This window comes from Pollachius pollachius (genome assembly GCF_949987615.1).
Source record: "Pollachius pollachius genome assembly, chromosome: 7".
NCBI lineage: Eukaryota > Metazoa > Chordata > Actinopteri > Gadiformes > Gadidae > Pollachius > Pollachius pollachius.
Genome location: NC_136940.1, coordinates 22,142,843 through 22,157,262, shown reverse-complemented (window position 1 = coordinate 22,157,262; position 14,420 = coordinate 22,142,843). Strand labels below are relative to the sequence as shown.

General features: G+C 46.1%; 1 protein-coding gene across 6 annotated transcripts in view; it reads left to right on the top strand.

Annotated features, from left to right (window-relative positions):
* The window catches only part of osbpl9 (oxysterol binding protein-like 9), a 31,391-nt gene that overhangs the window by 12,231 nt on the left and 4,740 nt on the right, over positions 1-14,420 (top strand). For 2 of the 6 annotated variants that reach the window (XM_079739803.1, XM_079739806.1), the window contains 16 exons: positions 3,378-3,473; positions 4,421-4,468; positions 5,725-5,754; positions 5,861-5,911; positions 6,468-6,506; positions 8,767-8,860; positions 9,224-9,328; positions 10,474-10,624; positions 10,992-11,104; positions 11,449-11,564; positions 12,180-12,265; positions 12,603-12,798; positions 13,162-13,246; positions 13,448-13,558; positions 13,674-13,737; positions 14,085-14,225. In XM_079739803.1, coding sequence (XP_079595929.1) covers positions 3,378-3,473; positions 4,421-4,468; positions 5,725-5,754; positions 5,861-5,911; positions 6,468-6,506; positions 8,767-8,860; positions 9,224-9,328; positions 10,474-10,624; positions 10,992-11,104; positions 11,449-11,564; positions 12,180-12,265; positions 12,603-12,798; positions 13,162-13,246; positions 13,448-13,558; positions 13,674-13,737; positions 14,085-14,225 — 1,526 coding nt within the window. Of the gene's footprint in view, positions 1-1,014; positions 1,171-1,243; positions 1,305-3,377; positions 3,474-4,420; positions 4,469-5,724; positions 5,755-5,860; positions 5,912-6,467; positions 6,507-8,766; positions 8,861-9,223; positions 9,329-10,473; positions 10,625-10,991; positions 11,105-11,448; positions 11,565-12,179; positions 12,266-12,602; positions 12,799-13,161; positions 13,247-13,447; positions 13,559-13,673; positions 13,738-14,084; positions 14,226-14,420 lie in introns of those variants that run through there. The other 4 variants (XM_079739807.1, XM_079739808.1, XM_079739804.1 and 1 more) reach the window with 4 other exon arrangements.

The following is a 14,420-nucleotide window of genomic DNA, read 5'->3' as shown; positions in this document are numbered from 1 at the left end:
GAAACTTGACCACCGCGAACAGGAGCTGCGAGTGTGTATATTGCGCTGGTCACCCTCGGCAATGCTGTGGCTCTAAACGCTTGTAACAGCTTTTCCAAGGAGACTCCTTCAGCTTCATTTATTTCATCCCATCTTAACTACTTCCTCACTGGAAATGAATCATTACTAAAAGCTTGGCTTCACTACGCTTTTAGTTATTTTATTATTTTGAGGATTGTCATTATCACTAGTGAGGCTTTGTGGTTCATTGCTCATTCATTGAGGTCTGTGTCATTACCATCATACGGATTAGTATTTTGGATCTTAATGTTCTGCTCCTTGGTGAGGCCTCTGGTTTTTTTTTTACGCAGCTGTCCTACTTTGTAAAAAGAAAATCCCGCGGACAGACTGCATGTGCCTTCTTGCTTGTAATTATACACACAGACGCACACCAACACGTACACTCATGATTCTGTCACCGTCCATCTGACCCAACTGTACCCAATCACAGCCTGTCCTACTTCGTGAGCCACATCTGCCTGCTTTGGCTCAGCCAATCACAGCAGTCGTTTAAGCTGGTCCTGCTCAGCACTAGCTACCACTTTGTTTTTTTCTCTCCATTTTATGTCTGCTTGAGAGAGGGTGTGTGTGTGTGTGTGTGTGTGTGTGTGTGTGTGTGTGTGTGTGTGTGTATGTGTGTGTGTTTCCTCTGAGGGGGAGGGTCTTGGATTAACTTGACTGTCTACCCTCATAGCGGTGCTCAGCTGATACCACCGCTGTGGCTCTTAAGACAGACTAGCTAGCCGGCCAGCTGGCTTCACTGGAGCCTGCGTTTCTATCACGACCGCGGAGAAAAGACACGAGCGGTTGTTGTTTTTGAGAGAGAGAGAGAGAGAGAGAGAGAGAGAGAGAGAGAGAGAGAGAGAGAGAGAGAGAGAGAGAGAGAGAGAGAGAGAGAGAGAGAGAGAGAGAGAGAGAGAGAGAGAGAGAGAGAGAGAGAGAGAGAGAGAGAGAGAGAGAGAAAAAAAGTGTTGTTGAGAGAGAGAGAGAGAGGGAGGAGGGGAGGACCGGCCACAAAGTAGGCAGAGACAAAAGAGCAAAGAGTCCCGTCTGGAGGCCGGGCCCTCGGCCCACGGGGACACCCAGGCACAAAGGGCTGGATGAGGCATGTCTATTGGAGCAAGACACCCAGTAAGTCACACACACTTGCACTCACACTCTCAGGCCATTGCACCACAGCTCAGGGGAGCGAACGGCTGCAGTTTGCGGCTGGGGCAGCGGCGTAACCTAAAGTGGGTCAACATGTGGACAAACAAAGCCGGAAGGTAAGAGGGGGTGGAGTGGTGTTGAAGGGAGGTGGGTGGGGGGGATGGGGCTGTGGTTGAGTTGGTCTGAAGTGGGCGTATTAGCGCTGATGTGTGAGAGTTGGTTTGCTGTTCTGAGAATCGAAACTATGTGATGTATACGGCCGTTTTTTTTCTGTTGAGGTGGGGGGGGGGGGGCGGATTGGCTGGGCTCACAGCAATCCTGATCTGTCGAATTTAACGTATTTCAGGAACAGTGCTGTGAAACTGTGGTTAAAATCAGACTTGGACAACGTGGACACACACACACACACCTTCTGTTGTGTGTGTGTGTGTTGACATAACAGATAATGTTTGCAACATAATATTAAGGGATTGTTTCCTCAAACCTGATTATATTACATAATGGGTACTTTTGAGGACGGTGAGATTTTCTGCTATGGCCATGACAAACCTAACACTCAAGGCTTCGCTAGCCTATCAAATAATGACTAGGCAACACAGAAAACAAAAAAAAAAAGTACCTTGCCTCTGTGCTGTCAGATGCAGCAAACCAACGCAGACCAAAACGAACAGGTGGTTTCAAGTCTGGCTGATACCAATTCATGTGTCTTTTCCCACGTAGGGAGAAATAAACACCGGTTCGTTGTTAGTTGCATTGATTTCCAATGATTGTTTAGTGCATTGTGTTTTGGCGTACCGACCAATACAGGAGGAAACCCTTCCCCGCCTTTCGGTCATGTTTGAGGAAGTTTGGCAATCGGAGTGTTTTGGTTTGAGAGCCACTTCGGACTTTGTTCATTGCGAAGTCAGTAGGCTGTTAAAGCTCAAGTTCGAGTCAAGCGGTGTGTTCCGGCGGCTGACGGTTATTTTCCACGGTTCATGGCCTTTCTCCATGTCCCCTTGAAGTCGTTTGCAGTGTGGAGAAACGGCCCACAATGCAACAGAGCCGTCGCGCGACACCGCCCTGCCCAAGCAGCACAGAAGGTTTTCAGCGGCGTGTTTGTGTTCACTCCCCTACTTGTTGGCTGTGGGGAAATCACTTCCAGGAGTGTGACCACTTTGTGCCTGTTCGCTGCTTTGTGTGGTGCTAAGTTCTGAGCTCACAGTTACCTTCATGTGCAAGCTGCACTTTTTGTGTTATTGTACGAGTATGTAGCTTGCTTAGTTTGTTAATGCATAGATTGTCGAGGACATTACAACTTGTGTGTGTGTGTGTGTGTGTGTGTGCACAGATTCACACATGTGCATCTGTTTATTTTGATGATCTGTATGCACACATGTGCATCTGTGTGGGTGGTCTACACACCCTCTGGATTGTTCAGACGGAGAGGAGGGACAAAGAGGAGACTGTTGTCTGGTCACGTCCGTGGTGCCAATACACTAGTAATTACCTCTCGATGGGGATTATGCAATGAAAATCTGCGGGCCTGGTACCAATGCATTTACAATGGTCTTGACTATTGTCCTATGATTGCACAAAAATTTTCCATGGTGGATGATATAGCAGGGTCTGTCTGTCTGTATTGCACATTTTGTTGATATATTATGAACCTGTCAAAAGTAAGCTTCAAATTAACAAAGGTGTGTGTGTGTGTGTGTGTGTGTGTGTGTGTGTGTGTTTGTTTAGCTATTGCCTCATCTTCAGAAGTAGCAATACGTTGGCAGAATTGATGACCTCTCATATGATATATTCTTTATTTCCATGAAAGCTTGGAATAAGTTGAACTGAAAAGAAAAATCCAATACTGATGGAAATACGGACGGGTGTGCAGGCAGGTAGACGTGCTGGCTATTGGACCTGGGCTATTGTGTGGGTTAGCCTTCAAACAATGCTATTCATATAACCACAGAGCACTGCTGGAAGATTCTCCTGAACTGTTGATGATGGTGTGATGCATTTTGTGCAACAGTCGGAGCCCCAGCCTGGTAATGTGATGGGTAGAGAAACGGCTTGCCTCTGCTATGTCGTCATTGCATCAGTTGGTTTTCCTAGCTGGCGTTCTCGATGAAGTCTGTGACGTTTGGCGTGGTTATCCTTGACCTTGATCCCTGTGTTTTAATGACGTCCCTTCGTTGTAATTCCTTCTTCAGGAGGCAGAGACGGGCTTGATTCCGAGTGTCCAAGACTTTGACAAAAAGCTTGCCGAGGCCGACGCGTACCTGCAGATACTCATCGACCAATTAAAGGTATAAGCATGTATAGATCCACATACATACATTGCTGGGGGATCATGTACATTTGTATAATGTTTGTTATGTAGCAATATATTTTGAAGAAGATATTGTTCGAAGTTGCTTCAAACCAGCTCGCAGATTACATTTTAAATGTAGTCAACTATTGACTAGCTTGGTATTATATTGGCGGGTCTGCCACCTAATGATTAACCTGCTTGGCTGATCTGCTATTTCCTGTGACACTGTTTTTAGAAGCTACACATACTTCAGTCTCAACTGAAAGAAAATATGTGACACATTACAAGATGGTTGCACCTTTTAAAACTACTGTTTTAAGAAAGAAATTTGATATTTGATCTAAAAATAGTAGTATACATAAAGTCGATACACAAAGTGTGGTGACTTTATAGGGGATTTTGGATTCACTCCACAATAGTCTGATTAAAGTAGTGCACTTTTGAGGTACTTATCGATCACAGCATGCAATACAGCCCAGTGCACTGCCATCGCTAGCCAGGAAGCGATCTCAGAACCCAGCCATGGCCCTTGTTGAGCTGTTCTTGTGGTGTCTCTGTGGGCAGGGTTCACGCTCTTTACTAGCGAACAGTGTGGTTTGACTTGAAACCAGACACCCACCGCCCTTCACCTTTCATCCCAACCCCACTCTACATACGCACACTGCTCTTTCTCCTGTTGAAACCCACAGCCGTGAATTAAAGATATCAAACCTCTAATGGACTGTTAAATCACAAACGGCAGGAAAAGCCTGTAGATGGAGATGTTGAATAGCAAAGGTCCACGCATACTAGTAGCAATGTGCTATTTATGTTTACTGTGATAACTTTTCGTGAAGCTCATGTAAAATGATTACAATCCATGATGTCACTATAGTACTATTATAACCTTTTTATCTGCAGTACTTTTAATTGAATCTCTCTCTCTCTCTCTTTCACTCTCAGCTCTTTGATGAGAAGATCAAGGAGTGTAAAGAAGATGAATCACGCAGAGTGAGTACACAGCCCTGTTCTGTCCCTTGGTCAGGCCATGTCTGTTCACCCGACCTGTCTGGGAAATTGCATTAAACTTGACTGGTTCTTGGTAATGGTACCTTTGCTTGACATCCATTGTTGTTAGGGGCAACCAGAGGTTATAGAAGCAACACGCGTTTAAACAGAATTCAATATTTTTGTATTCATTCTCTTGTGAATCAATCTTGAATGTATTTCAGGGGGTCTTATGGATTGAGTAATATCTTTTGTCTCTTTAAGGAGCCAAATGGATTTTGTGACAAAATACATGTTAACATTTGACTTGTTATGCTACTGAAAATAAATAAAGGCCGTACTCTCTATTAAATACCATGGTGCCTGCCTTAGCGACGGCCCACGTGACCGAAGGAAAGTCTGAAAAGAATGAAAGGCTCAGTCACCTCACAGGTGTCCTGAGGTTTAAATCACTCTTCCCTATCAGCACTCTCTAAGCCATAACGGTTGAGGGGACAGAGTGATCCGTAACTGCCGTTTTACATCACATCAGCATATCGGCCATAAGCCACGCTCCTCTCGAATCAGACTCTCACTCTGGGACAAACCATTTCCATGGACGTTGGCTCAGCGTGCTGCTGTGACCGTACCTGTACCGGTTGGATTTGTTCTTGTTTTAAAAAGAACGTTGAATAACAGTAGTTGTATCGTCACCTTGACAACGTCTTTGGTTCCAAGACAAAGTAATGTATTGGTGGCTGCGGTTCGTAAGTCCACGCGGTTTGCTCCTTGCAGTCTTTACAACTCTTCTGTACTCTGTGTTTGTCAGGGCAAATATTTATTATTGTTGTAATATTATTACTTTCATGATTACGTATTATTACATAGAAACAGTCTCTTTTCCGATGTGAGCGTATATCTTCTCGTCCATGCGTCCTTTTCTTATTTCTGTTCGGTGAATGTAATGTGACTCCTTTGAGCGAGATACTTGGTTGTTGATTTATGACTGCTTCAGCACCGTGGTGTGTGTGTGTGTGTGTGTTAAAGCCTAACCTATGACCGGTCATGTGACTCAGGGCAGGTGACTGGGTGTCAGGTGACATGTTTATTCATGTCCTGACCCTGAAGAGGCCGTGATACTGTAGCATGGCTTTTATTTTACGTAGTCCGTTTTCTAGGTTTTGTTTTATTTAGCTAATGTGCCTTTTCGGATCAGGATTTAATCCTTGAGGGTTTTTGCATTTCATACGGTTTGATTGTTTGTCTTTTTTGCCTTTCAGAAAATTGAAAGTTTGAAGGAGACTACTTGTGTAAGTCTGAATTGAGCTGAATTACTCTTTGAGTCTATATACGTGTGCCTTTTATTTTCTCTCAAATCGTTGTATTCCCTGATATGCTCCAACGTCTAATCCACAGAGTATGGTGGAGTCTATCAAGCATTGCATTGTGTTGCTACAAATCGCCAAGGTAAGTGTCTCCGTGCATGGCTTCTCTGTACGCACCTCTGTAGTCGGACACCTCCACCTGCACCCTGTCTTGTGTTGGATGGCGTCTCTGTGCACGGCGTGGTGTTGACAGTAATCCCACACTCTGGGAGCCCTTAATGGTGGTGGATAAGGATGTGGCCCCCTGAATGCATTTCATCACATGAGTGTCAGCCACTAGGACCAGGAAGTGATAAGGTTGTGTCTGCTTCATGTAGCATGTCTATTTCGTTTTTTTAAACTAGGTGTCTTATCAGTGTATGGCTACCAGTGTGGTTTCCGTCGTTTATTGTGATTTGTTACCATGTGATGAAAGGAGGCATTTCATTAACAGAAGGCATTTCTGCTTCATGCGATGCGGGAACGGATGCAAACATTCAGAATCATTTAGTTCCTGTTTGCTTCTGTTCTTTGATTTATTTTTTTAAGAATGCCCATTAAGTTAACGACACATTTATTAGTAATAAATAATGAACTAAAAGGACATTTATCGACATTCCGCAAGTAGTAGTCTAACATTGTCTTCTCAAAATTTTAAGGACCAAAGTAACGAACAGCAACACGCAAACGGACTTATAGTAAGTTTCACGTCATCCGTCCACAACAGAAATTGACATTAGCCAGAAAATCTATTCTTCCTTTCCGCCCGACTGACTCTACATTATAGCCAAACGGATTAATCCAACGTCTTTACTTAACTGCATGCAATGTGATTCCAGCAATAGGCTTTATCTCAAATCTCCCCTTGTCTATTTCCGACATGATTTCCCTCCTAAACATTTCCTGTTTTCTTCCTCCTAATTCCTCTAACAATGGCTTTGGGGAAACCCTTGTGGACCACATCACGTCAGACTCAATATTGTCTGTGTCTGATATGTACCACCCAGGAATGCATGTTTGTCACCTATGTGTGTGTCTGTGCGTACATATTACATGTCACTCGTGGTGAACTGTGTGTGTCTCTCCCCACGTATCCCATGTCTGCTAATTGGAGTCTGCTGATTCCCCATCACTTTATCCATGTGCAACATGCCAGCTTATCGACCTGGGAAGGACTACCAGATGTCAGGCCGTGGGAATCTCTCCCTCTCTCTCTCTGTCTCTGTCTCCGTCTCTCTCTCTCTCCCCCCCCACTGCACCGGGTCCATTTAGAGGACCACGATGTGCACTTGCGACAGACTTAATCTCACAAGCCTCGGCTTTATGGCGTATAAGTCAGACGGCTTGGGCTAAATGCTCCCTTTCAGTTTGCTTCGGTTCTTTCTATATGGCACAGGTTATGTGCTTAACATATCCCCATAGCTTAAGAGTCACTTACACACAAGCTTGTGGATGTAGATCTATGAGGAACAGTGGCCTGTGTCCGATCAGAACCATACGATGAGTGCAGACACGATGGATGGACTCAGAGCTATTGAACAGTTGAAAGGAAATACTGGAAATAAGAAAAACCTGCTCTTATCCAGGGACATTGACTGCACAGGGAAATAATGTGGTGCTCATTATGGTATATTCAGGTTACCTTTCCACAAGATGCAGCTGTCAAATTGTTTTAATGTATACTAATTGTGCAGGGACCCACTGTGTTGCTTGAGATAACTGCAGCATTAATCTTCCATGCAGGGATATTAATATGTTGAGTGCTGGTTTAAACCATTGCCTCAGGCAGGCCGCTGCTGCAACTCAACATGACGGCGGTCTCGCATCCTCTGCTCTTGATTCAATCTGCTGCTCTCAAAGAACCACTCCCATTCCCCTGAGCCCTGGGACATTGAGATATTCCTCTGATTGGCTGTAATAAGATGTGAATTAAACTCCTTGGCTTTTGTATTTGGTGTGAGGCTTGCGAGATACAAAGTAAGGGCGGTGTGGCCGTGGCATTTAGGGCAGAACACAACTCCTTTCCTAAAGCTTATGTTCAATCCACTCTTAATCTTGTGTGGGTGTGTGAGATCACGAAGACGCTTCTGTGTGTGTGTGCTTGCGCAGAAGAAGTGTTGAGGAAGTCAGGCCACAGCAGTGTACATAACTCCGAGGATTATATTATATTTTTCCTGAAAGGGAACGGCAAGGTTCCTGAGTTAGAATTTCACAAACTCAGTCGTCAGCCCAGTGGAGTTCTTTAACACCTGCTGCACTGCAACGCTGTTCAGAGTCCAAATGACTTGGTTCGTGAAGCTGCTCCTTGTTTCATGGCCCAATGCTTAATGGTATCTAGTGATCCCAATGTTCCCACGGAATCATGAGGGTTGACTGTCTATATAGGGTTTGTACATCCGAATGCATCAGGGGACTTTTTCGTTTGACACACTGCCATATTGGGAGGACTCCAGAGACATTTATATTGTCTAACATTTATAACATTTATAAACCTGGACCTAGGCTATTGAAAACTTTGCTTTGCCTTGCTCACAGGAGAATCGCTGTGGCGGTTTCTAACGCGACTATGTCTCCCTGTAAACACGTAACTTATGAATATTTTCCTAGTCGATGAATCAAAGACCAACATAGTAACAAACTTGGCAATGCTCCTAGGCTCCCATTGACCAGTTGTGCTCCGACATTATCATGTCTTAGCCCTATTGTATTACACTGCATGCTGTTGCAGTGAACGGTTTTGTATTAACCATAACCACACACCCCCCTCCAACATGGGGATTCAACCCTGGCTTTGGGTTTGGGCTGTCTTATTATATAGCTGTGTGTGTGTGTGTGTGTGTGTGTGTGTGTGTGTGTGTGTGTGTGAGAGATCATTGTATGTGTGACTACTGCAGGGAAGTGTAGGCCATATCGCTCGAGTTAACGGCCATGCCGTGGCCTCTTGTTTGTGTCCTCCAGAGCACCATAAACCCAGTCGACGGGATCTACCAGCCTCCGCTAGACGCGTCCGAAGGCAGCGACAACATGCCAATCCAGACAGCCCTGCCCTCAGGTACACCGCACTGCTGGACTTGAGGGAATGTTTCCCTTTTTGCGCCACACGATAAGGGGTTTGGCATGTGTGACGATGAGCCAGATCGCTTTGTTTGTAGGTAGCAACAGCGCCCCCTGGTGGGCAATTTATCACATGCGGTTACTACCTGCTGCGAGCTATTCTGATTGTGTTTGTTTTTTTTTGCGATGTCAGTAGTACTGCAGGATAGCAAAGGTCCATGTGTCTTTCTGAGAAATGAATGCTTTTTCTTACGATACAATGTCTTCACTATTGTTTAGCCGAGCATGTCACTAATGTAAGGTTTGGTTTTGATTTGTTTTGAGTAGTTTACAGCGATCTTGTGTTTACTCCCAACTCCAGATGGTTCCCAGGTGTGCAAGTCTGACCAGCGGCCCTCCACGCTACAAGTGGGTCCCGTTGTCACGGTGATGGGAAGCTTACAAACGCCAACGCCCAACAGCACAGGCGAGTACTGCGCTCCTATCCCTCACGCAGTCGGCCGTGGCCTGAGAACGACTGGCCAGCTGCGTTTCGAATGTTTGCCTGTGCTACGGTGGTTACATGGTTGTCATGGTGACTCATGTCTTACTTTGCGAACGTTCTTTTCGATATCTCTGCGAAAAGTGCCTCGCGCGTGGCCAAAAACGCAACGATGGTAATGCACAGTACATGTACAGGTTCTGTGATGAGTGTATTCATGAATATGCAAACATTTTATGCATTAATAATTTCCCACGATACAGCAAGGACACACACTCTGTCATAGAGGGAGAGAGAGAGAGAGACTGCTCCCAAGAGTGTGTTGTCCATTAAGGAGTGAAAGTAGCAATGCGTGCAGGAGGCTGGGCTTCCTGCCTGTATCTGCTGAGGCAGCGTTATTGAAAGTGCTGTGCTGTGCACCAAGGGAGTGCACACGTCTCCCTGGCTGCCCGAGTTAGTGTACTGTACTGCAGAGGAATCCCACTGTATCTCACACTCACTCTTTAACGCACCACTCATGATAACATCCAGTCCTGGTGGATTTTACTATATTGTCTTGTCGTACCATTTACTATTTTGGTCATTTGGGAGACGTTTTTGTTATCCAAGAGACTTGTAGTAAATTCAGATCCATGTCATGTTATTGAGGCGTGTGTCATGGACATTCAGATCCATGTCATGGACATTCAGATCCATGTCATGGACATTCAGACCCATGTCATGGACATTCAGACCCATGTCATGGACATTCAGGCCCATGTCATGGACATTCAGATCCATGTCATGGACATTCAGATGCATGTCATGGACATTCAGATCCATGTCATGGACATTCAGATCCATGTCATGGACATTCAGATCCATGTCATGGACATTCAGACGCATGTCATGGACATTCAGACCGATGTCGTGGACATTCAGATCCATGTCATTTATATTCAGATGCATGTCATGCAATTTAAATCCGTGTCATGTAAACTCACATCCATGTCATGTATATTTATACACATCATGTGTCATTCAAATCCAGATTCCTCGTCCTGTACAAATGTTTGATTTAAAGTGTAATATGTCTCCAATGCGTGCCATCACTGCTTCTGAACCCGGCCCTCCGTCTGTCTGTCCTCCAGGGAGCGGTCCGTCGGGCCCCAGCAGCGGCCTGGGCTCCCCGTCCAACATGCCTCTCCCCTCCCACCCAGTGCCAGACTTCTCCTACTCCTCCAGCGAGGACGAGTTCTACGACGCCGACGAGTTCAACACCTCTCCCAAACACTGCCTAGCGTGAGTGTCCCGGAACCCCCCCCCCCCCTCCTACGTTCTAGTGACGGGGCAGCATTCAACACATACTCAGTATACAGTTGAGTCAAATGACGCCTGTGGTTTTGCATAGCCCTCGCACATTCCCTCTGGGATGTGATTAGCAGGTCCAGATGCTGCCACGAAAGTAAACCAGGGCGACGCTTTTATTGTGATAACCTGGGAGTTCCCCACTCCTGACACAACCGCAACTTCCCCAAAAAGTTACTGACTGTATAGAGAGTCGGTCGCTACAGAGTTACGAAAATGCCAAGGTTTATTTGTTAAGAGCTGGGCTATATTAGGAGGTTGCTATTAAACAGAACTTTGCATCCCTTTTCTCCCTGGGCAGCAGTCTCTCTGGGCAGGCCGCTGCCTCTGCACTGGGCGAAGACGGGGCCATGAAACGACCGCACACCAACGAGTCCCTCAACTCGTCCATGTCCAACGGAACCACCGACGCAGGTGATCCCCCTGCACTCACTCACTCACTCACCCACTCACTCACTCACTCGCTCCCACACATACACAGGAAGCCTAAAGCTCTCACACACACAGGAAGCATAATGGAAACACACGGTGATCACACCTCACCACCATTTTTTTAAGTCCATCCAAAAGCATTTTATTTTGTCTTGTCTATCTGCTCCCAACAAGCTGGCTGTCGCCTTGCATTGGTGACACTGCCGTCGGTGTGTGTGTGTGTGTGTGTGTGCATGAATGGGTGAATGTCAGCCACTATTGTAAAGCGCTTTGGATAAAAGCGCTGTATAAATGCAGTCCATTTACCATTTGCGTATTTGTGTCAGACCAATTTGACAACGACGACCGTGACGACGAGGGCGAGGGGGAGTCCGTGGAGGAACACAAGAGCGTCATCATGCATCTGCTGTCCCAGGTCCGGCTTGGCATGGACCTCACCAAGGTACGGAGTCAGGACCTACTGAGCCAGGGGTTCTAATGCATGTCTCCTAGTTCTGACAAGGCTCCCACTGTGTCTCGAGGGCTCCCAGTAGTAGGCCTGAATGGTTCATCGAATTCAAACCCACATCGCTATGTAGTAGAAGATAAGCTACTGTTACTGACTGGAGATCTGTAAGATTCCTATTTAATTTTTCTTTTACAATTACAATTAGGGCATTTAGCAGACGCTTTTATCCAAAGCGGCTTACATCGGTTAATATACACATTCTCTTACAATTCAATAGTTAAATAAAGATGTTGTAACTTAAATTCATGCATCCATTCATCTCAACCCATAGGCCTGGCCTAACGGAAAGAGCAGTTTATATGTTGACTGCTTCCAATGTTGTGTTGGTCAGATTATAGAATGATTTATTGCTTATTTTGTGAATAATACAAAACATAAGGAACTTTAAAAAGAAAAATTGCGTACTAAATCGCAATCGCAATATTGGAACAAATATTCGCAATATTTGTAATATGAGCAACACTATAGCACTACAGGTCATAATATAGTAAGTATTGTATTCATGATATACTATAGTTACTCATAGTTTCTTCTCTTCGCATTTCACAGGTGGTTCTTCCGACCTTCATTCTAGAGCGGAGGTCTTTACTAGAAATGTATGCAGATTTCTTTGCTCATCCAGATTTGTTTGTGAGGTAGGTCCTTTTTTTTTTAATATAGGACTTCTGGTCCAATGCTGCGGACCACACGAATGACATGTCAGCTAGTGTTGTTTTTTTTAGCATCAGTATGAACCATCAATATTAGAAACACACACTTGAGAGACACACACATTCAAGACAACTTCTATATAATGTAATGACTAAACTCATTTAACCTGATCCTACTCCAGAAAACCTGAAACCCTCACACTTACACACACACAGAGCTAGATGCAGTCCACCCAAATCCAGTCATATTTGAAGGCACAAGTGTCCTCAAAACAGACACCTGACATCATGTCCCCGTCTCCCCCCGTCCCCCCCCACGCAGCATCGCTGAGCAGCCGGAGCCCCGTGAGCGCATGGTGCAGGTCGTCAAGTGGTACCTGTCTGCCTTCCATGCGGGGAGGAAGGGCTCGGTGGCCAAGAAACCCTACAACCCCATCCTGGGAGAGGTCTTCTACTGCCACTGGGACATGCCAAACGAGACCGTGGAGGAGCCCCCACCACCCCCCGTTGCCCCCACGGTGAGGCGCGTCGGAGGGCTGCCCCAGCGGCGGCGTGTGGCTCAGGAGGTGGAGCAGGTCGGCCGGTAACCGGAAGGTTGCTAGTTCGATCCCCGGGTCCTCCTAGCTGAGTGCCAAGGTGTCCCTGAGCGAGACACCTTCCCCTAACTGCTCCCGGCGAGCTGGCTGTCGCCTTGCGCGGTCGACTCCGCCGTCGGTGTGTGAATATGTGCGTGAATGGGCGAACGTGAACTCTGAACATGTGACGGGCGACGGAGAGTCCCACACGGACGCTGATGCAAACGGGAGTCTCCTTGCTTTCTGGATCCACCCGCTTGCTTCTTATTCTTCTCTCTTCCGTTCCGTTGTTCTCCCTCTCTCCAGGAGACGGTGTCAGACGGTCCCCTCCCTTGGGTTTCACCCAACAACGTGTCCTTCGTAGCAGAGCAGGTCTCTCATCACCCGCCCAGTGAGTAGGGCCTACATCCATGTCGCACCGCCTTCTTAAACCCCATCCAAGACATTTGAATCATTTCATGGATTCAAATGTATTTTTTTCGATTTCGAAAAAATTTTAATTGTTTAGAAGGGCTTATTCTCTGGAGAGAAAAAAAAAACGAGATGCATTTGATTAAACACTTTAACCAAAAACCTCTCTGCTCCTCTTTAGTTTCCGCGTTCTATGCAGAGTGTTCCGGTAAGAAGATCCAATTTAACGCACACATCTGGACCAAGTCGAAGTTCCTCGGGATGTCCATAGGCGTCCACAACATCGGCCAAGGTTTGTCTGAACGCCTCCTTTCCATTATCCCGCTCCGGGACTTTGGGAGCCCTATCATGACTGCACTGTGTCCTAAGTAACACTGCCGTGTCTCTTCCTCGGTTGGGGCTTCCAGGGTGTGTATCCTGCTTGGAGCATGACGAACACTACATCCTCACCTTCCCTAATGGCTACGGCAGGTAGGCATCGTCTGATCGCCGTGTCCGTCCATCTCTCTTGGACTTTATCCTTAACCTTGAGTTATTATTCTGTCAAAACTTGCCTGGTTAAAGTTCGCTTAAATAAAACAACAAAATGTATTTATCATTATTATGATTATGTGTTTGAACTTTATTAATATATAATATATTTATTTTCAGGTAATAATTGCATTAATTGCGAGTGTAATTTAACTAAAGGAAACTGGTAGTAGTTTCTAATAGTTGTATGATTTAATGAAAGGGGATGGGATTAAACCGTTTTTGTTTCTGCCAATTGATGACACATCGTTTTTCTTCATCAATCAACCCTCCGCCTGTGTGTGCAGGTCCATCCTGACGGTGCCCTGGGTGGAGCTGGGCGGCGAGTGCAGCATCGTCTGCTCCAAGTCGGGCTACAGCGCCAACATCGTGTTCCACACCAAGCCCTTCTACGGCGGCAAGAAGCACCGCATCACGGCGGACATCTTGTAAGTGGACCGGACGGCTCGCCGTTTGGGTCCGACGCAGGGGCTCACCGCTCCCGCAGGGTTGAGGCGTAGTTATGGTTCCACGTCGATGCAACGCAAGGGGGTTTAAGGACCCATTACGTCCTTGCGGACCCTCCTTGCGTCCACCGCAAGGGCCTGAAGTGCACCTCACAACATTTTTATCCTTGGTCGAGG